We start from the raw sequence: 24,236 nt of genomic DNA on the forward strand, positions 1-24,236 counted from the left end.
TGTTTATGAGGATCTTTCAACAAAATTCCAAAGGTGGGTCCAGCCAGATGGACCACAGAACTTCTTAAAAGATGTTCTCAATTTGCCACAAAGATGCTCAATTCCTAAGTCGCTTTCCTCAACCCCACTTCCTCTTGACTTTCCTCCCCTCCCCAATTCGCCTTCCAGATCTATTTCATTCTCCACCAACGGCAAATGCCTGCTCTTTTCACATCACGCCTGTGCAGGCTGGGTGCTAAATGGGAATTACGCGAATACTGACACACACAGGTTCTGTGGTTGTTAAGTGATGATATGCGTCAGACGGCATTTCGTGTGGTGTCTGGCACCCAGACAGCACTCAGGAAATTGTCACCATTATTCTCATTAGTCTCAGCTCTGCAGCCTCCACTGTCACACTAATTCTGCACAGCAAGTCCCAGGGGGGCCGCTGGGACACAAAGGCAAGCAGGTCTGAGCACTCACACACACTCATGTTAAATGTTTCCTAAGCAGCTAGGATGCTGCATGTGGAGGGTCGCTCCCATCTAAACAGCCAGAAAAGCCATGGACTAGACACTGATTCTCCCTGAATAGGGGTGCACGCCCCCTCCTGTTCCCAGATCTCCTTCGGGTAGGCAGGGCCGCGTGAGTGATTCTGGCGTGGGCTGTAAGTAAAAGTGAGTGTGTCCCTGCCCGCCAGAGCATTTACGAGTTGGTACACAGGCCCGGTCGGCGTGGCTCAGTGGATAGAGCGTCGGCCTGCGGACGAAGGGTCCCAGGTTTGATTCTGGTCAAGGGCACATGCCTGGGTTGTGGGTTCGATCCCCAGTTAGGGGCATGCAGGAGGCAGCCAAGCAATGATTCTCTCTCATCATTGATGTTTCTATCTCTCTCTCCCTCTCCATTCCTCTCTGAAATCAATAAAAATGTATTTTTTAAAAAAGAGAGAGAGATGGTACACCAGTGATGGCGAGCCTATGACACACGTGTCAGAGGTAACACGCGAACTCATTTTTTTGGTTGGTTTTTCTTTGTTAAATGGCATTTAAATATATAAAATAAATATCAAAAATATACATCTTTGTTTTACTATGGTTGCAAAGATTAAAAAAATGTCTATATGTGACACGGCACCAGAGTTAAGTTAGGGTTTTTCAAAATGCTGACACGCAGAGCTCAAAAGGTTCCCATCACTGTGGTACACAGTCCTCGGCTCCCTCCCTTCCACTGCGCATGAATCAATGGCTAGGCGGCCACAAGGCCCAGATGGAGACTTTCAAGCCCGAGGAGCCTCTGCCAGCCAGGGGCCCCGAGAGACGGTGTGGTTCCCTCGCATAGCCTGCCCTCTGCTGACTATTCTGAGCCTTCTCAGCATGTGTTTCTCATGATGCCCAGGCAGCGTTCGCAAGGGTGGTCTGACCCAGGGGCCCTCAAACTACGGCCCGCGGGCCACATGCAAATACAAATATTGTATTTGTTCCCGTTTTGTTTTTTTACTTCAAAATAAGATATGTGCAGTGTGCATAGGAATTTGTTCATGGTTTTTTTTTAAACTATATAGTCCGGCCCTCCAACGGTCTGAGGGACAGTGAACTGGCCCCTGTTTAAAAAGTTTGAGGACCCCTGGTGACCGATGCTGCTTGTCCCCAGGTGGTCCCGGACGCCGCCAGCATGCCGGGCTTCCTGGTACGTGGAGCCCTGGGGAGGCTGTGCGTCGGCCTCGCCTGCGCCCTGGGCCTTTGGAACACAGGTGGGTCCGGTGGGAGTCGGCAAGTGTCTGGTCTGGGTGCTGAGCGTGGGACTCATTGTGCCGTAGGGACGGGCAGCCGTCAGCATTTCAGGCCAGACCCCTCGACGCGTTTGCCCGAAGTGGCAATAATAACGTCCCCATTTCTGGTTTTGGTCCCTGACTTTTTGCAATTGGGCGCCGTTTATGCAACAGAATTATCTCCACCGCCACCGTTACCGCTCTTGCCCAAACATCGTCTTCTCTTTCCCGGGCCTCGAAGTCAGCTCCCGGCTTCTCCTCGCGTCTCTCCAGGGTCTGTTCTGCCCTCACCTGCCTGACTGATCCCCTCAGACAGCTCATGATGTCACCTTCCAAGTTCCTCCCTCGTTTCTATCCCCTCCAAGTAGTTATCCAGCAACTGCCCACTTCTTTTCGGAGGGGACCTCACGTCTTTACCTGATGGGACCTGCCCCTGCCCCCCACGCCTGGGCCACTTCCTGCAACCCCCACCTCCTTCCTCATTCCCTGAGTCCCATCACTGCTGGCCACTTTTGCTTCTTTAAAGTCACGCTCATGCCCATCTCGGACGCTGGGCACTGCTAGCTGTACACCGGACGGCCCCTCTGCCAGTTAACCCACTGACACCCTCTCCCGCCTCAGGTCTCCGCTGGCTGTCACCTCCCAGGGAACCCTTTCAGATCACTGGGATTGCGTCAGGCTCCAACATAAGCCCCCAGGTGCCCTTCGAAGTACCTAACATTGTTCATAATAACATCCCGAGCCTGCATTTTCTGGATGTCTGCCTTCCCGGCTAGAATGAGATCCATGGGACGGAGTCTGTATCCGTTTATCGTCATACCGCCCTGGCAGCAAACACACACAAGGCCTGTGCAAGTCCAGGTGCTTGAGGCGTCATCCATCCTTAGGACCAGCCCCGCCGGTCGGCACACATCTGATGACTAAGTGACCGAACGACAAGCTACGTGTGGGATTGTCAGCGGCGTCCCGTCCCAGACCATCATGTCCTGTCTTTCACCTGAGTATTTTGGGTTCATTCTCTCTGAGGTCATGTCTGGGTTATAATTTTCCTGATGAAAACTCTTTTTATTTTAGTGGCTGCTATTAAAGGAGAAGCCAAGAAGGAAAAGCTCACAACCTTCCTACCGACAACAGGTACATGGGCAGGTGCTTCTCCCAGCTCGCTCTGTCTTGGGCAAATTCCTTGGCTTCTCGGAGCCTCAGTTTCTCCATCTGTAAAATGGGGATTGTGTCTATAGCTCAAGCTCTCACAGTCATAGGTACAGTTTCTATGAGTTGCTCATTGCTTTACGGTTCAGGGAACTCCTGGATTCTCCTGATCTCATTAAACCCACAAAGACCCTGACATTCTATGAGCGATGGAAGATTTCACAATGGGAGGTATTGTAATATGCCGCCATCATCGCCTTTGAAATAAGTCCATCTTTCTTTGCAGTTTTTTTTTTCTTTTTTCTTTTTTGGCATCTGGGCAAGAGGGTGAATGCATTCCAACATCAAGCACACTTCCGGGTCAGGGGCTGGGTTTCTGTTTCTCACCTTTTGCTGAATGCACGGGGTAAATGTTTTGATTGCTTTTGCTTTGGGGGAGTGAGATGGGCATTACTCTTTCTTTTTAAAATTTCACTTACTTTTAATTAGCACATTCATATGAGTCAAAATGCAAATGGTACAAAGTGTGTAAAGTTGAAATGCTCTCCTAGCCCACCAGAGGACACCGTTTATACTGATTTCTTGTATTAATTTTCTTTTCTTTTTTTTTTTAAAAAATGTTTATTGTTGACAGTGTTACAGCTGTCTCCCATTTTCTCCCTTTTTGCCCCCCTCCACCCAGCCCAGCCCCACCCCAGGCCTTCCCCATGCTATTGCCTGTGTCCAGGGGTTATGCATATAGTATAAACTAGAGGCCTGGTGCACGAAAATTCATGCACGAGTAGGCCTTCCTTCCCCCGGCTACGGGCACTGGCCTCCCTCCAGCACTGGTGACCCAGGCTGCTTCGCTCCGGCCACTGGCCAGCACCTGAGAGCCAGGGGGCTTTTCTCCAGCCCTGGCTTCGTCGGGAAGGACAGCTGGTCTAATTAGCATATTAACCTTTTATTATTATAAATGTTCTTTGGTTAATCTCTTCCTGTCCCCTCTCCCGACTTCCTGCCACTGAGATTTGTTACTGTTTCATGCATCCATCCCTCTGGAAAGATTCTGTTCGTCGGTTTATTTTGTTCTTTAGATGCCACGTATAAGTGAGATCATGTGGCACTTGTCTTTCTCTGACTGGCTTATTTCGCTTAGCATGGTAGCCTCCAGGTCCCTCCAGGGCCCGGAGGGTAAGAGAGCCTTCTTTTCTACAGCTAAGCAGATAATTTCCAATAAACATGTCCCCTGTTTGAGCCTCCACTTTCCTCCTCTTTAAATGGTAACAACAGTTCTGCTGTCCAATTAATAAAAGAATAAAAGGCGATAAAAATACTAAGGGTGAATAAGTATGGAAAGTGCCAATGCCTTCTATTTTAAAGTTACTAGAATGGTGGCCTTTTGATGTAAAGAGAGAGCACCAGTTGTCGATGGTCTGTCTAAACAAATGGATTTGAAAAAGGCTGTGGTGTAGCATCCTATTCAGAAACCCCTGCTTTAGGGAGTTCAAGTCACACTGCAAATATTGTTATCAAAACCCACTCACGGGCTTGTCATTGTAAAAAGGGGGTGGTGGAAATAATTTCTTTCTGGGAAAGCAGTGGTGTTTGAGTAAAGTTCTTGGTCCCAGCCAGCGTGGCTCAGTGGTTGAGCATCAACCTATGAGCCAGAGGTCCCGGTTCAATTCCCCATCAGGACACAGGCGCAGGTTGTGGGCTCAATTCCCAGTGTGAGGCGTGCAGGAGGCAGCCGATCAGTGATTCTCTCTCATCATTGATGCTTCTCTCTCTCCCTCCCTCCCTCCCTCTTCCTCTCTGAAATCAATAAAAATATTATAAATAAATGAAAAGAATGAAAGAAAGAAAGAGCAAGAAGGAAAGGAAGGAAGGAAGGAAGGAAGGAAGGAAGGGAGGGAGGGAGGGAGGAAGAAAGAAAGAAAGAAAGAAAGAAAGAAAGAAAGAAAGAAAGAAAGAAAGAAAGAAAGAAAGAGAGAAAGAGGAAGAAAGGTTCTTGGTTGGGAAGATGGCTCAGGGCCCATGATTCAGGTGTATGGATCCCGCGAGCCCGGCAGCCTGTAGCATCCCTACAGCCTGGAGATCAAACCCAGATCCCTTCTCAGGCCCTCATCCCTTGCCTGTATGGAGGCCTCTGCTTCCCGGCCCCATGACAGGCACAGTGGTCAGTGCCGCCCAAAGGCCTCAGAGAGGCTGCTTTAGGTGGGCTCTCAGGCGGCCTGCTGCTCCGAGGAAGAGCTGAGCTCTCCACCCTGGAGCACAGCCCGTTGGAAAGCTCTGGGCCTGCTGGAAGGTAGATGTGTGTCTCAGGCTTCCTTTTGTGGTAACATAACGAGCCCCCCCCCCCCTGCACAGCCATATTGTAAAAAAGGGGAACCATAGCCCCCCTACCTCTCACCCCAAAGCTCTGATATTTAACCAAAAAGCCTGATAATCGGCCGGACCAGCTTTCAACAGGGTACCTGGAAAGCAGGGGGGCAACCCAAGTGTCCATCCACAGGCGAGTGGACAAAGAAAGTGTGGGGGTTGCACACCACGGAATATTATCCAGCCCCAAAGAGGAAGGCGATCCGGGCAGAGGCAGCGACGGGGGTGGGCCTGGAGGACTTCATGCTGAGGGAAACAAGTCAGTGTCCGAAGGACAAACACCGCATGCTGTCGCTTCCATCGGAATCTAAAATAGTCAAACTCAGCCCAGCCGGCGGGGCTCAGTGACTGGGCGCTGACCTATGAACCAGGAGGTCAGGGCACAGGCCCAGGTTGTGGGCTCGATCCCCAGTGTGGGGCCTGCAGGAGGCAACCAATCAATGATTCCCTCTCATCATTGATGTTTCTATCTCTCTCTCCCTCTCTAAAATCAATAAAAATATTTAAAAAATAAAATAGTCAAATGCACAGAAGCAGGAGGGAGAAAGGTGATTCTAGGGGCTGTGGCTGGGGCTGGGGGAGGGGGAGCAGGGCCACCAGCCAGGCGTGGGCATTAGGGACATCGCTCTCCTTTTTCATGGGCCTTGGAGTCCTCACCCTTCCAGGGAGCGCTGGGCAAGATGCTCTTAAGGCTGTCATCAATTCTGTGAGGCTCTGCTCCCGTGATGCCATTTGAGTCCTGAAAACTTGCATTGCAGGGGCTGGCAATGAAGAAGCCGGGAAGGAAAAAGCCAGGGCTTTCCTTGGTGCGACAGGTAACGAGGCCTTTGGTCCTGGCTGTGACACTGTAACCCGGGAACGCCCGTCTCGGCTTCTCCGGGCCTTGGTCTTTCCATCTGTGGAATGGGCATAAGGCACTTTCTCCACCGGAAGGCCATGTGGAAAGTGGTCATTGCAACTAGAATAGTAACACGTGCTGTATGATTAAATGGCATCTCATCCACAGCAACGGATCTTCCAGATCTCGGCTTTACGTCACTTCCACGGTCGGGGGCCTTCTCCATCCCCAGACCAGGTTGGGTGCTCACGGCACCGCATCGTTCCCTGTTTGATGCTCCTCACGTGCCATACACGTGACTCTCCCTCCCCCTCCCTGAGCCACAGACAGTAAAAGCCACAGACGGGGAGCTGGAGACCTGGTCCTTTTCCTTGACCCATTAACCCCACACCTCGCACACTGCTCGGGCCTCGGGAAGTGTTTGTTGAATGAACGAAGAATGACTGAACGCTCGGCTTTTCAGCATTCCCTTTGACGTGTCCTTCTTGGAGGCCACAAACCGCCATGCGGGCAAGTGGCCTAATATTTTGAAGGCCCGGGCTCTCCGCTCTAGGAAGTAGGTCCTGACCCTTCCCCAGGGGCTCAGATGTGCAAGTTTAGGCAAGTTTCTCTCCCTCTCTGAGCCTCGGGCTCCTACCTGAGTAAAGGGCGAGGCCGACGAGTCCCCGGCACCGGAATCGCCTGCCTGTTCTTTAGAAGGTGCACGTCAAGGCCGCCTGTGGGCCCAGGAGACCAGGCTCTCCAGCGGCCACTTGGGATCGGCCTTTTCACATGGTCCCCAGTGACCGTCACGGCCACCGGCCCGAGGACAGCGCAGTGCAGCCTCGCAGCTCCGCCAGCACCGCGGGGTGGGGTGGGAGGCCCCATTTCCCCCAAGAGGAGGCTCCTGAAGGTGAGCCACGAGGAGCCATTCTCTTCCAGAGCTGCCGGCGAGGGCGGTGGACCTGTCCGCACTGAACCTGACGGAGGTGGTGAACGGCATGCTGAGCAGAGCGTTAAAAGGTCAGATTTTCTTGCTCAACCGCATGGCTCGGTGGTTGAGCTTCGACCTCTGAACCAGGAGGTCACGGTTTGATTCCTGGTCGGGGCACATGCCCGGGTTGCGGACTTGATCCCCAGCGGGGGGTGCGCAGGAGGCAGCTGATAATGATTCCCTCTCATCATTGATGTTTCCATCTCTCTCCTTCTCCCTTCCTCTCTGAAATCAATAAAAATATATTTAACAACAACAAAGGTAAGCTGTGCTTAACAGCACCATCCAGGCCCCCCTCGGCCTTGGGCCAGCTTCTCCGCTGGACTCTGTGACCTGGGCCCACGCGTGAGCCAGCTCCCCTTGCTCAGCGTGAGGGTGTCCGGTCCTCGCTAACTCGGGCGGGAGGGACACACCCGTGCAGGAGGGCTGCCAGCACTGAGAGAGCAGGCCTGTCCCACACGCCAGGTGCCCCGTTCCCGGCCGTGACTGCCTTCAGAGAGAGCTGTCCTAGATCCAGGGCCATTCATGCAACAGCTCTTTACGGAGCACAGAAAATGCAGCCAAGTGACGTGTATTTTTGCATTTTTTAATTTGCTTTTATTTTATTAAGTCACTTTATCAGGTGTCCGCTGTGTTGTTCATTTCTGTGATCGGTTTGCGAATGCACGCTGCTATTTACTTTTGTCAGTAGGCGCGTGTCCGTTTCTGTATCTCGGTGTCGTTGGCAGATCGCGAGAAGTTCTTCTCCTTGCTCAGCATCACGTCCTACAGCTCCTTCGCCTTCCACAAGCTGTCCGTGGCCATTTACAACAGTGAGTGCCTCCTGGCGGCCATCACGGCGGGCGGTGCACCGCGGGGACAGGCGTCAGGACCCTGTGCGGGCGGTTTCTCTTCACAGTTTCTCACCTGAAGACAGTGGACCAGGCCACGTTCCCCACGCGGTACTGCTACTGCTTAAGCAATCGGACCAATGACCTGTCAGGTGGGCGGGACTACCTACTGCTTAAGCAATCGGACCAATGACCTCTCAGGTGGGCGGGACTACCTTCTGCTTAAGCAATCGGACTAATGACCTCTCAGGTGGGCGGGACTACCTTCTGCTTAAGCAATCGGACCAATGACCTCTCAGGTGGGCGGGACTACCTACTGCTTAAGCAATTGGACCAATGACCTGTCAGGTGGGCGGGACTACCTACTGCTTAAGCAACCGGACCAATGACCTCTCAGGTGGGCGGGACTACCTTCTGCTTAAGCAATCGGACCAATGACCTCTCAGGTGGGCGGGACTACCTTCTGCTTAAGCAATCGGACCAATGACCTCTCAGGTGGGCGGGACTACCTACTGCTTAAGCAATCGGACCAATGACCTCTCAGGTGGGCGGGACTACCTACTGCTTCAACTATCAAACCAATATCCTGTCAGGTGGGAAATTGTGGGGTGAGACAGGAAGGGTGTTACAGATCATGTAGAAGTTTGTAGGATAACAGGGGGAAAACAAGTCAGCAAAACCATTACTCAACAATGTGGCCTTGCACAGCTCTTGGGGTTGGCAGACAAGGGTTTGGGGGAAGAGGGCAATGGAGGAGAAAGAGGGTTTATAACGGCGGGTCCAAAAAGTGTTCTGCCTGCCGGAAATTAAGACTTTTTAAAATAACGAGTGGCATTTATATGATTGTTAATATTCCTCAAATCTCTGAACTGAATCAAACTTGTAAAATTGACTCTGAAATATCCAAATATAATGTACTTTCCCCTTCAAGTCTCAGAAGCTGTAAGCTCCTCAATCTGTCTTGCAGATTTCACAGCCCTGCTGGTGGACATCATTGGGAATTCCACCAGCTACCTCACCGAGATTTTTAAGTCGACCTCTATCCTCTCAGGTGTGTTTATCTTGAAAACGCTGGGCAAATTTAAGATTTGGCATCTTCCATGGAGTCTAATCAAACCCAGCGGACCACCCCAATCCCTGCCCCAGCCCCTGCCATAGGCCAGGCTGCCAGGAACATTAGCGTAAGTTTAATTTAGACAATCGGTGTGTCCCGTTTCAACCACCAGCACCTGCAGGTTCCATCTTCCTTTCAGAGCTATTCCTGGTTCAGAACATTGGAGGACGAATCCAAGGCTCAAAGTTGGGGGAAATCTAGGCAGATTCCAGGAAACAGCTTCTGTTGGACAGCTATGCTCCCATTTTAAAGATGAGGAAACTGAGGTTCAGAGAGGTTGAATATTTTCTCAAGGTTATTCAGAATTCAGATTGAGATCTATGCGGAGCTGAGAAAGACATGCCTCATTTATAAGGTGGCGGCACATAACCTCCAGGCCGTTCCCCTGGGGACCCACTTTGCAAAGCACAGAGTTAGTTAGCAGCCCAACACTTGGGCTCATCAGGAGGATGGCTTGCTACACTCTGGAGAAACTGCTGTTTTAGAAGAAGGGAGACCGGGAGAGAGAGATCATGATAGATGTCATTAGGTACACGTACCAGGGAGTCTTCTAAAGGCTTACCGTGTATCCCCTCATTGTAACGAGGACGGCACCTATACAGCTACGACATTGATCACCACCTTACACGTGAAGCTGTGGCACAGAGAGGCTAAGCGACCTGCCCAAGACCATTCAGCGGAGATGGAATCCTAGACCCAGGTGATCTAGGTCTGACGTTCATGCCCTTGGTCACTATGCTAATTCATATGATGATAGTATCACATTAACGGCAACAATTATAAGTATTATAACTCTTTATGGAGCTTTTCTATCTGTCAGGCATCATACTTAGAGCTTCACGCACATCTCATGGTGTCATCAGGGCCATGTGACCACCTGCCCACAGTTCCTAAAGGGACCAGGATGTTTAGGGACTCAGAAGCTTTCAGATGTTTGAGGGTCTAATAGGGTGTCTGCATCGTCCATGACACAACCTCCAGCAGCATGAGGGCGGCCTCCTGTCATCAAAGACGCCCTATTCTATTAGCAGAGGGTGACCCTGCCCACCACGTGTGAGAGAGAAAGACGACAAAGAACCTCACATCTGTCAAGTCAGGTTTGGCCACCAAATGAGTTTGGTACCAAAATGACACGAAACCTCCCATTGTACAGAGATCTGGGGATTTTCAAATTGCAAATAAGGGACTGTGGGATGAGAATGTTCACCATTTTAAAGGTGGGTAAACTGAGTCCTAGAGAGGTCAAGCAGTCCGCCCTTGCTCAGGTAGCTAGGAAGTGGCAGGCTGATATTGTAACGGGGGGAGCTGACCCCAGAGGCCGTGCCCTTAGCCATTTCATTATCCGGCATCCCACCCCCACAGCCCCCCGAAAAGCAGGGCTGCCTTCAGAGTGAAGACACAGCCTCGCTTCCCACAGCACCTGCGCTGGGCATTTGTAGCTTCATTTCCTTTCGACCGAAGGCGCTGCAGCTCCAGAGCCATTGCTCAATCTCATGTGCTGCTCGTTGTCTTGCAGTGAGTCAGACGAATGCCTCCGACTGCATCTTCATCTGCGTGATGACGGGGAAGGCAGGTGAGCCCGGCCAGTCCTGGGCAAGTTCTCTGAGCTGAGACATAGACGCAGCCGCCAGCAGGCGGCCCAGATGGAACCTGTCGGTGGGGTCTTTGCAGGACGGAACCTCTCTGACTTCTGGGAGTTGGCGGAGAAATCTCCGGTCATCAATTACACCTTCACCAGCAGCCTGGCCGTGGCTCCAGGTGAGTGGAAACGGCCCAGACACCAGCTCTAGAGTCTCCAGGCCAGGCTCCCTCCCAGCAAACGGAAAACAGAAGACAGAACGCTGCCTCCAGGGTTTTATTTAGCTATCCTGGGTTAAAAAGGAGGATGTTGCCATTTTAATTTTTGCAAAAGATCTGGATCCTCAATCCTGGACCCCCCACCCCCACCCCCCCGCCACTCGTGCAACAAGCAACTGATGTTGAGTAGCTGCCGCCCTCACCCCCCCACCCCCCCAATAGGAGTGCCACCTTCCTCCTGTTTGCCGCAGTCCTCTCTGCTCCCTGTTGCCTCGCACTGGGCTTCTGACAGCTTCGCCTTCTGTTCACTGTGCTTCTGCGCATGGCTTTTTCAGAGGCTGATGTTTTAGATTAGTTTGTCATTCAAGGAGAACCCATCTTTTTGGTGACATGTGGTGCTCGTCTGAGTAAGGCTTGAGTCTCTGCACCCTAAATACGTGCTGTACGATGATGACCTTCCAGTGATGCAACAGTTCTATACGTCAAAGTGACAAAAAATGTTACAGCTACCAGGGGGACAGCTGTGGCTTCCAAGCTCACACCCACAAGCCAGCAAACCCCGCCGAGGACAAGCCCTCCACGCCCAGCCCGGAGCACTGGCGTGTCAGCTCTGAGAGCCTCTCCCTGGACCGAGGTGCCTGATCCTTTAGAGGGAGAGCAGGCGGTAAACACAGACAGGCTTCCTGAACTCCTCGCCACGGCCACGGCCACGCCGGGCAGTGTCTCTCCCACCCTCCCAGGCTCGGGTAAGATTTCTCACCCTTTCCTCTCCTGCCCTGTTCCACCCTCCAGTGAATATAGTACAGAGAGCTTTCTAGGACCCTTCACCCAGCATCCCCCAAGGAGAATCTCTTTCAGACTTGAAATATATTGTAGCAAAAAGGTATTTTTATTTCAGCAAAACATTTAGCAACGTCTCTCCTGAGATTCACACAAAACGGTGAAATGCACTCAGCACTGTATGGCAGGGATAGGTTAATGCGCAGCTGGCTGGATAATGATGCCAAGAATATGTTAATGACGATGCCGGCGTGAAAAACTACCGCTGATGGTGGGCCAAGAGCGTCCTCCTTCCCCACCATCTCTGTGGACATATCCGTGGTATTTGCGCTGAAGACGCAAAAGGCGTGCTTATCCTATTTGGAAATAAGATACAACTGGGATGACTCTTTCAGTTAATGAGTTCCAGCAATGGACCCGTCATTTACTCATCCATCCATCCATCCACCCGTCCATCCATCCATCCATCCATCCATCCATCCACCCATCCATCCACCCATCCACCCATCCATCCATCCATCCATCCATCCATCCATCCATCCATCCAGATGTAGTTTATACCAGGCACCAGGCTGGCTGCTAACAACACAGCTCTGTCAATGTTTCCTTCCTTCCTGAGCTCACAGACCAGTGGTAGAGACACAGGCAATAAACTGATAGCTGTGATCCAGAGTCCACAGGGTTCTTGTCCCGGAGGCCCAGAGAGGGGCTCCCCACGGAGGTAAGGATTGAAAGTCGGGCAGCAGGCCTAGAAGAACACATAGGCAGTAACATCTCGGACATTCCTCAGAGCAATATTTTTTCTGATATAGTATCACCTAGGGCACAGGAAACAAAAGAAAAAATAAACAAATGGGGCTACATCAAACTAAAACATTTTGCACAGCAAAGGAAGCCATCAGCAAAATGAAAAGACAACCCACTGAATGGGAGAACATATTCGCCGCTACATTTGATAAGGGGTTAATATTCAAAAGTTATAAATAGCTTATAAAACACAACACCAGGAAAAACCCCAAAGAATCCAATTTAAAAATGCCCAAGGGACCTGAATAGACACTTCTCTAAAGAGGACATACAAAGGGCCAGTAGATATATGAAAAAATGCTCCATGTCGCAGATCAGCAGAGAAATGCAAATTGAAATCACAATGAGGTATCACCTCCCAGCTGTCAGAATGATTGTTTGTTATCAATAAATCTACAAACAGCAGGTGTTGGTGAGGCTGTGGAGAAAAGGAATCCCTCGTGCACCGCTGGTGGGCATGCAGACTGCTGCAGCCTCTATGGAAAGCAGTATGGAGTTTCCTCCAAAAATTAAAAATGGAGCTGCTGTTTGACCCAGGATCCCCCTTCTGGGAATATATCCTAAGAAACCCAAAACATTAATTCAAAAAATATATGCCCTCCTATGTTCATTGCAGCGTTATTTACCACAGCTGCGATCGGGAAGCAGCCGGTGCCCACCAGGGGATGGTGGGTAAAAGGCAGCGGTGCATGGACACAAGGGCACGCTGCCAGGCTGTGGAGGGGAGGACATCTTGCCTTTTGCGGAAGCGGATGGACCTGGAGAGTGTGGTGCTGCCGGCAGTGGGCCGGTCAGAGGGACAGGGGCCATGTGATATCACTTATATGTGGAATCTCATGAATAGAATAAACTAACAAACAAAATAGAAGCAGACTCACAGCTGTCGGGGGGGGGGGGGGGGGCGGGGCGGGGAGGTTAGGTGGAAAAGGTGAAGGGATTAAGGAAAAAAACAACCACCTCATAGACCGACAACAGTGTGGTGGTTCCCAGAGGGAAAGGGGGTTGAGGCAGAGGCGAGGGCAAAGGGGGGATAAATGGTGATGGAAAGAGACGTGACTTGGGGTGGGGAACACACAGCACAATGTACAGATGACGGCTTATAGAATTGTACACCTGGAACCTATATAATTTTATTAACCAATGTACTGCTGTCGTGAGAGGTGGCTACAGGGGCCGGACTAATAAGGTGGCAAGTACAATAGGGTCTCGAATGGGATGAAAAGAGTCGGGCAGCAGGAAAACAAGGGTGGGGGAAAGGAATCAGCTTATTAACTAGAAAAGTCCTTAATCCAATAGCCGGCATCATGAGACGCAAAGCTAGGACGCTTTACGGTGTAACAGAGACGTGATTGCTAGTGGCCAGAGGAACGATCAAATTCCTCGCTGAATTCCGCACAGAAGTGCTGGCTTTATGTACACAAAACCATACAGCTTTCATGAACTTTTTTTTAAAAGCATCTTTAAGTCAATGAAGCAACACACCGTTTTCTGGATAAGAAATCTGAATATTTTGAAGATGGCAACTGTTCTCAACTTAGAAGTTTAAAATCCTCAGGGGATTCGTTTTGTAAAACTTGAAAAAAAATGAATTTTAATCCCTACCTTGGGAATGGACAAGCGCGAATCGCTAGCGGTTACCTGCAAGACCAGCCAGGGAAGGCTTGTCTCCATCACCACCCTCTGATGCTGAAGGGTGTCATTATGATCTCATTTCATGACAAAACTGAATAGCAGTCAGTAACTTGCCCCAAACTTTACAGCACGGGGGACCCTCTGGGTCCCCTCACCTCAGCCCCATCACCTTTCCACTATGACACGTGGTTGGAAATAATGGCGAGATTGCTGGGGCTTCCGAAGGGCTTGGAGATGTTTCTATATTGGTAGTTAGGAAATGAAAGTTTAGTTTGTCCACGTATTCCAGTTCTTGGTCGCATTTGAGTCCCTAGATTATCTAGATTATGCAGGCACCATGCATTTACCCTGCGATTACATTTCCATGTCTTAGCAATTTTATATCCAAATCAAAGTGGTCAAGCGTATAAATGGTCTGTTACTGTCGCTTGTGCAGCTACCAGGAGGGCGGCCGGAGCTCCATGGGTGACAGACGGCAGGCAGGCCTGGGTGTCCACACTGCCTGTCCCCCGGGCTCAGACCACCAGTGAGGAAACGCCTGGAGGGCCTCCCTGGGAAGCGCTTTCCTCCACAGCGGCATCACCCACAAAGACCAAGGACACGGGGACCACAGGGAGCCTTTCGGAGCCTCCTGCTGGGACACTCAGCAGCCCTTCCCAGGCCAGCCCAACCTCGGGTAAGAGAGATGTTCTCCTCCAAGCCCCCCACTTTAAAAATATATATAATTGATTTAAGAGAGGAAGGGAGAGGAAGAGAGAGAGAAACATCAATGATGAGAGAGACTCATGGATCGGCTGCCTCCTGCATGTCCCCCGCTGGGGATCAAGCCCGCAACCTGGGCATGTGCCCTGACCAGGCATCAAACCGTGACCTCCTGGTTCATAGGTCGATGCTCAACCACTGAGCCACACCGGCCGGGCTATTTTTTACTCATCGCTGCATCCTCAACGCCCTGCCTGGTCCCTGGCTGGATAACCAACATGGGCTGCCTAGGGCAGGACTGGTGGCCCGGGCCCCTGAGAAGTGCAGGCTCACCTGTCTCCCATCTCACCCCAGGGACACTCACCCCGGGCACACAGACTTCCAGTCCCACCAAGGCCCCGGCCCCCCGGTATCCACAGACAGGTAAGACGTGCGTGCGCTGGGACGGGGGCCCCAAACCACAGGAAGGAAACCGCTTCGGGGCAGGGCCCGGTGGGCCGGGTGTCAGGAGGCGGACAGAGCCGGCTGTTGTACTTCATTGGCGGGAGTTGAACAGGCGGGAGGGCTACGCCTCGCTGTGCTGCTAACTTACCCCGTGAGCCTGGGCAGATCGCCTCCACCTTCGGGGTCACCGTTTCCCCATCGATTTCGAGAACTCTTTATCCTTCAGGTGCTGTGATTCTCTGCTTGTGAGGTTAGCCCAAGGCCACTCCGTTTGGAATTTTGAGGCCATACTTGCTCCTTGCAGGTGACCTTCTGCGGCCATTGCCCCCTGCAGAGGAGCCCGCCCTGGTCCCGGGACCCCACCACGTTCATGTCTCAAGTACGTCCCAGCCCTTGTCACTCCTGTCGCTCTTGTTGGTTTGGGGCGAGGTTGTGCAGCACCATAAAAAGAGGGGTGTGTGAGCGATCCAGAGTCAGACTCTGGGACCCACAGCCCAGCTCTCCCATTTCCCGGTGAGGCGGCCCCAGAACCCCGTGCCTACGGCCATATCGAGGGGATAACAACCATCACTCCGGCCCTGGAGACGTCCTGTTCCCCAGGGCTTTGTCTGAAGGGAGACAATGTGTGTGGAAGTGGCTTGAACGGGGGCTCCGTGTGATTTAATTCAGCCGATTGTTGTTGAGTGAGCGCCCGGTGAGAACGCGCCGTGGCCTTGGCGAGTGGACGTTGTCCTAACGGGCGCGACGTTAGAAGGGAAGGAGGACAGAATGACTCCGAAATTCAACCCCCACGTTCTGGGTGCACTTGGCCTTGCTTCTGTTTTCAAGGCCGCCCCGCCTTCCCCAGCCCTGCGCACTTCATCCTTGTGAAATTCCAGACGAGGACAGCCTCCCGGCTGGGGCTGGTGGTCAGAGGCCTGGGCCCCGGTTTCTGTGGTTTGTGCTGTGCTTTGGGGTGACCCTCCTCCTTCCTGTTGAGCCAGTTTCCATGAGGGAGAAATGGATCCGAAGGGAGTCCTTCAGAGCTGACTGACCCTCGGGCCCTCCCTTCCCAGTGGCCTTTCCAGACGGGCCTCCTGATGTCCCAGGCGTGTGTCAGCGAGGCTTTATTAAACGCTGGCGCCTGCCCAGTCACTGTTCCTATCGCCCCGATCGGCCTGAACCCCGCCCTCAGCCTGCCGTGAATGGGCCCCTCACACACAGAGACGGGATTGTGCTGCCGCAGGAAATGGCAGCCCTCCCTCCCGGGATCCACAGAAACTCGCCAGCGGTGCAGACGGGGCAGTGGGCAGATGGACCTTGAGAAAACAAGTTGGCTGTGTCTGGATCTTTGCTGTTACCGGCCCTGGAGTCGGCTCTGACTCCCGGAGACCCTGTGAATGAGCGACGGCCGCATGTCCCGTCCTCCCAGCATGCTCAGCTCCTGCAGACTCCTGCCCGTGGCCTCTCTCACGGAGTCAGTCCAGCTCCTAGTTCGTCTTCCTCTTTTCCCGCTGCCTTCGATTTTCCCAGCATGATCATCTTTTGCAAATAACCCTGTCTTCTAGGTCTACCTGTATCTATAGCTATCGCTTTATTTGATCTATACCTACATATCTATGTTTGCTTATATAGCTCTATCATCTATGAGAAATCCTATATAATAAAAGGCTAATATGCAAATTGTCCCCTCGGGAGTTCAACCAGGAGACTGGGATTTCGATTGTTCACTATGGCGTGCACTGACCACCAGGGGGCAGCGCGGAACATGGCGGATGACCAGCAGCAGCAGGGTGCTGAGGGAGCGAGAGAAGGAGGAGGCAGGGAGGCCAGCTGGAAGGGAACCTAATTGACCCTGATCTCTGGCCAAGCCTAGGGACCCTACCTGTGCATGAATTTTGTGCACTGGGCCTCTAGTCTAAGTGTAAAATAACAGGGTTCTGGCATCTTTCAGTATGTGATTCTGCCCATTCACAAAGTATACCACCAACTTTCTGACACCCACTCATTCTTCCACTGGCTAAGTATGTATTGAGTTCCTCCTGCGTGCCAGGCGCCGGGTCATGCCTAGTCTCACTTTCTCTCCGCAATGATTCTGCAGGGCAGGTCATGTTATCTTCAACCACTTTTAGTGAGTCCTTCCTAGTAAAGAGTGACTCTGCTTTGAGCCCAGGTCCACCTCACGCCCCAGCCCGTTCAGTGTCTCAGATCCTGGTGGGACATTTACTCCTCAGTAGAACCGTGTCTGGTTCCCTCCAGGAACTGGATCCCACTCGTCCTCCTCCGTCCGCTCAGACCTGGCGCAGAGCTTTACGGGGCAGCGGTGAGGACGCCAGGCTTCCCCGTCTGTCTCAGAGCCGCCTGAGGTCAGGGCAGGACCACAGCCACTGAGCACAGGATCTAACAAAGGGAGACCCTGTGCACACTTTTGTTGACTCGACGGGTCTGGGATTGTGTCTTCCAGGGTGTCCTCAGCAGCTCCTCAGAGAAGGGCCCCTGACAGCCGGGCCCCTCCCCGGGGCCGCCCACAAGCTCACCCCCTGCCTGATGGAGCTGTGCCGGTTTTTCCAGCAGTGCCTCTGCGCGAGCCCGAGGAGGGACCCCAGGACGGAGGCCATGAGGTAACCTGGGCCAGAGGCCGCCGGGCCAGCATTTATGCGCGTCCTCCTCTGCACGGTTTCTCTGCAGTCACGGACTGCAGACGGGCGACAGGGGCGCCTCAAGGAATGGACGCTCCAGTGAATTCTTTGCTAGATTGTCACCTTCTCAAGAGCCAGGATGGAACCTTATCCATTTCTGGTCCCCAGAGCCAGGTGCAGAGCCTGACATAATAAGTACAGTTGAGCCGAATCTGATCGAGTGGAGTCGAGTTGATTTGAACTGTGTCCTACCTGGTGGAACGGTCTCAGAGGACTGTGAGTGGTCCCCAGTGCCTCCGCCTGGTGAGATTCGCTAGATGATAATAATCAGAGGACAGGTCTGATAATAATCTAAATGACAGGTCTTCAGAAACCCCGCGCTGTCATTTGCAGGCCAAATGAGAAGATTGAGCCAAGAAAATTAGAGGGAAGACCCCGTTTTCTATTAAGAAGGTGTAGGCGTGGGCTCCTTCCCGCCTGGGGATGCTGACACACTGTTCCGTCTTCTGGAATTTATTCTTGGCTGGAAACCCAGAGCCAAACAACGTAGATAACTAGCTCTGCTCCCCGGTCTGAGGCCAGTCTCCCAGACCTTTAATGTGACTTTCATAGTCTACTCATTCTATCCTTCAGCTCTTCCAGGCTCCATGGTCCACCAGCTCTGAGCCTCAAGGTCAGGGTTGCAGCCTTTTCCCATCACCCCTTTCTGGCCCTGGCCTTGGACCCTTCATGAGTGTGGCTGTTTCCTGCACCCAGAGAGGGCCATGAGCAAGACGCACAGGCCCGCCGGTGTCAGCCCGCACGGTGGAGGCATTCCCTCCATGGCGAAGGCAGTGGCGTTCTTGCCGGCACTGCCAGGCTGTGGTGAGAGCGAGTGGAGCCGAAATGGAGAGGACACTGAATGGTCCCGCACAGGGTCCGGGGCGGCTGCACGGTGGCTGCTGGCTGCTGGAGATACTCTCGCGGTTGGCGGTGCCTCCTTCCCTCCTCCACTCTCACGCCACGTTGGAACCTCAGCTCTAGCCTCCTTGATAATGTTGTCGCTGTGGCACCAAGTACCCAGTGGCCGTGTCAGCAGTGGACCAAGCTGGACACGTCACGGTTGTTGACCGAGGTTTGGAGATGTCACCGTGAGAGTATGAGGTCACAGGCTCACAGCCAAGTACCCCTGGTGGTGGTCGTCATTCCACGCGGCCCTCAGATCCACGCTGCTCTTTCTCTGCCGCGCGTGTGTGTGTGTGTGTATGTGTGTGTGCGTGTGTGTGTGTGTGTGTGTGTGGTGGGGGCGGGGGGGCACCCGGGGGAGGCCGACTGGTACAGGTCCCATCTCCCAGAATGCCTTTCCAGCCGCCTCCTGTAAGTTCATTCAGTGGGAGATACCGGCAGGAGATTGGGGGGCAGAACGGAGAAGCCAAGGGTTTTCGCCCCTTTATTTCTACTGTAGACAAGGTTTCCCTGTTGGGTTCTTCTGCCTCCTTCGTAATGACTCCCAGCACTGATTCCCTCTGCACCAGCGGGTCTGGCTTCTCCTCGCAGGCCCCGGCTCTACCATTCTTCTTGCCCAGTAGATGGCAGTGTGTTCCGGCTCTACCTCTTGAAGGCAGTGTGTCCGTGGGAATCCACTTACCTCTGGGCCTGTTTCCTTGGTTTTAAACTGAGGGGATAGAACCCGGGAAGTCTCTATGGCTAACTTTCTCGAGCAGTTAGTTGCTCCCCAGCGTGTGCTAGAGTCAGGATGATGGCGACGGCAGAGAAACTGGAGAATGCTGAGCCCACCCTCCTCATACGTCAGGTGAGGGTTGAAGGGAAGTGTGAGTCACACAGCCGCCCGAACCCCTTCTTCCTACAGGCTCATCAGTGATGTTTCCCCTCAGCCCTTCGAGGCAATTGTGCAGACCCCAGCCAAGAGCAGGGCATTGGCTTGCAAAGTCTCCCTGCCTTGTTGACTGTAACAGCACTGCGCACCGCCCACACAGAATAGAGCAATGCGCATCGTCTATCGAGCACCTGTGACAAGCCTGGCACTACTCAGGAACTTGGCAAATCCCCACAGTGTAGGTTCCAGTATTGCCTTTCATTTACAGATGAACAAGCTAAGGCCCGGAGAAGTAAGGACTCCGCCTGAAGTCGCACGTCCTCCTAAGACCTAGGTAGTGATGCTCGGACTAAAAATAGGTCTTTCAGACACCAACGTACAGGTGCTTTCCTCCTCATCCTGTACCGATCCTCCCACACCCTGTGAAGATGGAGAAGGGCCTCCTTGCTTTGGATAATTGTCCATTACGACTCTTTTTTATAATCCTCACCCAAGGATATTTTTCCCATTGATATTTTTAGAGAGAGCAGAAGGGAGGAAAGGAGAGGGAGAGAGAGAGAGAAATACAGATGTGAGAGAGATACAGTGATTGGTTGCTTCCTGCATGTGCTCTGACCAGGGCTGGGGATCAGACCTGCAACCCAGTTACATGCTCTTGACTGAGAATGGAACCCATAACCCTTTGGTGCAGGCCAATGCTCTAACCACTGAGCGCACTGGCCTGGGCCATTATGACTTTTTAAAATCCCGGTTGTCTCCTAACAGCCACAAAAGATAGCGATTGCTCTCAGCTCTGACTTAAACTTTCAGGTACTGTCTTGAGTTCTATTCCTGGTTTCTGAAGAATGCAACCCACATCTGCCAGGAGGCGAAGAGGGTGCCCCACTCGCGCAGTGAGTACACGGCTGGGCTGTGCTGTGACGGCGATAAAGGTTTCTGGGACAGGGTCTGGCGCTCTGAGTGCGTTTCCTGCCTCAGCAGGGGCGCGGGAACTCACCTGGTCATTGCTATTCCAGACAAGGAGTCTAGGGCAAGCATTTCAAACGCTAACACAGGCCAAAGACACGAGGCAGGCGGCCTGCGGGTGCGAGTTTGACATGCTTGGTCTAGGGCAGCCGTGGGCAAACTATGGCCCGCGGGCCAGATCCGGCCCGTTTGAAATGAATAAAACTAAAAAAAAAAAAAAAAAAAAAAAAAAAAAGGCCGTACCCTTTTATGTAACGATGTTTACTTTGAATTTATATTAGTTCACACAAACACTCCATCCATGCTTTTGTTCCGGCCCTCCGGTCCAGTTTAAGAACCCATTGTGGCCCTTGAATCAAAAAGTTTGCCCACCCCTGTTCTAGGGGTTCCGGATTCCTCTGCACCCAACAGTTTGATATTTGCAGTAGGTGTAAAAAAAAGAAAAAAGCCCGAGTCAGGCAGGCCGAGCACTGCTGCTTTCTGTGTGTGACCTTACTCCTCCCGGGGCCCGTGAAGCTAAAAACACAGACAAAGCAAAATATCAGACAGAAGACACCCCCAAGAACACCCACATTCCTGACCCAAGCAAAGGTACACAAGTAATGCAAGCAAAAGAGGGCACCCCACGCTGCTGGAAGTGGGGTGTTTGGTCCCCCTCTCCTCCTCCCGATGGCAGGAAAGCCCCGTTCGCGCTCAGGGTGCCAGGCATCCGCTTTGTCTTGTCTCCCGCTCCTGCCGACAGAAGCGCCGATCTCGCCTGCCTGGTGCTGAAGCCAGCGCCTGGCTGTTCCATTGTGCCCTCTAACAGCACCATCTGGTCAGGGGACTCTGGTTTTCCAAAAACCATGGAATCTGTGGAACCCTGTGAAAACGCCTTCCTCAGGAAACCCAGTGTAAACATGGCCCCGTCTTGGCAATGTTCTCCATTAGAAAGCAAAGAATGTTTAGCCACCCGATCCTTCCTGTGGCTCTTAAGGGACATCCAGTGAATACCGTGACCACACTTCTTAGACACTCTTCTTACTTGTTTGCCCCCCGTCTTCTCTCCCTTCTACCAGCTGCCGTCTCAGAGCCTCATCCTCGCTTTTTTGTCCACCTACCACTCGGCAGCCCCCTGACACCAAGCTTCCTGGTTCCCCTGTGTCCAGGTGCCTCCTCTGTTTATTTTCATTTCCTTTGCCTCAATGCTTTCTTCCTTCTCGACACATTCCCTTATTCTGCAAATCCATCTCCCCACTTTCTCTCCCTCTCTCTCTCTCCCTCTCTCTCTCTGTCTCTCTGTCTCTCTCTTTGTCTCTCTCTCTCTCTCTGTCTCTCTCTCTCTCTCTCCCCTTGTTCATCCTCACCTGAGGATATTTTCCCCTTTGATTTTTTAGAGAGAGTGGAAAGGAGGGAGGGTGATGGAGGGAAAGAGAGAGAAACATTGATGTGAGAGAGACATATTGATTGGTTGCCTCCCTCGTGCACCCCGACCAGGGCTGAGGATTGAACCCTCAACCCTTCAGTGTGTGGGCCGACACGCTAACCACTGACTAACACAGCCAGGGCTGTCTTCTCTTTCTATCATCACCTTTTCTCTGCAGCACAAAACCCAAGCCTGGGAGTGGCACGTGGGGGCTCAGCAGTCAAAGGAGAAATCCCTTTCCCTGGCACAGGTAGAACTGGGAAATCTTGCCAACGACTTATAATTGAACCAGTGTCCTGGTGCACGGATTCGTGCACATTGAAAGGCAATGAATTAGAAGAAATATTTTAATATCGCTATTCCTGTCTGGCTAATGAAAAGAAAATTGGATTTCACTGAGTCTCCTATCTACTTACTCCAGGACTTCTGTGAGGATCAAATGAGATGAGGCACGAGAAAATACTTCACAAACATTTGGTTAAACTGTAAAATGTTTGCATCTGGCTATAAAGCAAGTTGGGTTCCTGGGCTGAAGAAACTCCAAGGAGGCTAGCCGTCGCTAGGGAGAGGAAGCCGGGCGTTGCTATGTGGTGTCATTACCCGGTGCCCACAGTGACCGTTTCCGGGCTGGGCTGGGCTGTGGGTCGCATTTTGCACCCATGGGGTCTTGGAGCGTTAGCTGCGATTTGGTGGCTGTCACTGTAGGGTGGTGGCGGGGCCTGTGTCCCCCTTGGGGGAAGCCGAGGGTTGGTTTGTGGGTGCCAGCTCCGTGGTGCCGTTTATTTTTAAATGGTCAGTGTGCATCATGACAGCTCCTGCGTTGAGAGTCTGCCCCCTGGTGGTCAGTGTGCGTCATAGCTCCTGGTAGGGCGGACGGACACTGAGCCTTTTATTTATATAGCTAGCTCTTCTTTTGTCCTGGTCACATTAAAATCGGTACACAAACAACATATTGCATTTACGGAGCAGCACAGGAATGAGCTCAGATTACTTTTATGCAAACTGGGCAGATGTGTAGATACAGCGGGCATTAGAAAACATCACTGAACAGAGAGCCGCTTTCCACTCAACGTTGCTGCTAACGAGCCAGGGGGTCTTGCCCACGTTCTTTCTAACTGTGCGGGGGAAGGGAGGGAGTCTGGGCAGCTCCCGGCCAGTCCCTGCCCCTGGCACACCGCCCCCTGGGAGAGCCGGTGCCCTCAGACTCCATGTCTTTGTGGCATCTCCTCCTCAGCCCTTGAGCTCCCTCTTCTCTTTTTCTTTTTCAGCCTTAAAACAACGATGCCTGGAGAACATCTGCAGGTCCGTGTGAGGCCTTGAGAGAACAATGGGACCTCACCATGAACCCAGCCATCTCTTCACCCTGGCCCCTGGCCCCAGTGGGCTGCACTGGCAGGATTCACCCGGCCTCAGCTAGACCAGGGGTGGGGAACCTTTTCCTGCCCAGGGCCACTTGGATATGCCCAGCATCATTGGAGGGCCATACACAATTATCAGCTTAACAATTAGCCTGCTGTATTGGTCAAGCATGTAATTAGCTCACCCCCAATGTCCCGGCAGGCCCAGACCTAATGATTCTGTGGCTTTACACCAGTGGTTCTCAACCTTGGCTGCACATTAGAAGCACCTGGGAATCTTTTTAAAAATCCTCCGAGATGAGGCCCAGAAATCAGGATTTTAAAAAGATTCCCAGGTGATTCTAATGTGCAGCCAAGGTTGAGAACCACTGCCTTATACAGTCCTGGGCCGGATAGATCGCCAGCTCATTGGAAGCGGTGCTTTTGGAAGCAGCATTTCTTTCTCTCCCGTGAACCCACGGGAAATATGGAAGGGGGGGGGGGGGGGGACGTGTCAGAAGCCTCAAGGTGAATGCAGTCCCACCAGCCCTCCTGCTGCCCAAGGCCACAGAAACCTGGTCACTCCGCTCCGGACACTTCCATGATGCTTTGCAGCAATTAATTCCGAGCCTGGAGCCCCCGGTCTCCCAGAGTTTAAGGGGGAGGTGCCCCGCCCTGAGCTGAATGCGTTCTGATGGGGGGATGCGAGAGCAAGGAGGTCTCGGGTGCTGTGTGCCTGTGGCCACACGCTCACTGATGCGGTAACGGAGACAGGCGGTTATTGTCCTGCTGTCGAAGGAGACTTGGCAGTCACACGTGTGACATCATTAAACGGGATTCTTCCTGGCGACAAAGGCACAGGTGCTCTTCTGTCCCTTTCATTCTTGCCCCAAAGAAGAGCCAAATTAGCTAGAGAA

The 24,236-nt window shown here is 52.5% G+C and overlaps 1 protein-coding gene across 1 annotated transcript; it reads left to right on the forward strand.

Annotated features, from left to right (window-relative positions):
* Window positions 1–1,653: 1,653 nt before the first annotated feature.
* Window positions 1,654–23,294, forward strand: HHLA1 (HHLA1 neighbor of OC90; the record flags this gene model as incomplete). The annotated part of the gene is made up of 12 exons (XM_081111086.1): window positions 1,654–1,732; window positions 7,020–7,100; window positions 7,800–7,883; window positions 7,970–8,053; window positions 8,869–8,952; window positions 10,532–10,588; window positions 10,687–10,773; window positions 15,088–15,156; window positions 15,482–15,556; window positions 17,621–17,777; window positions 20,422–20,504; window positions 23,251–23,294. The coding sequence occupies 12 exons, from the start codon at window positions 1,654–1,656 to the stop codon at window positions 23,292–23,294; spliced, it is 984 nt and encodes a 327-aa protein (XP_080967212.1).
* Window positions 23,295–24,236: the final 942 nt, after the last annotated feature.

The sequence above is a fragment of the Myotis nattereri genome, assembly GCF_964212035.1.
Source record: "Myotis nattereri genome assembly, chromosome: 17".
NCBI lineage: Eukaryota > Metazoa > Chordata > Mammalia > Chiroptera > Vespertilionidae > Myotis > Myotis nattereri.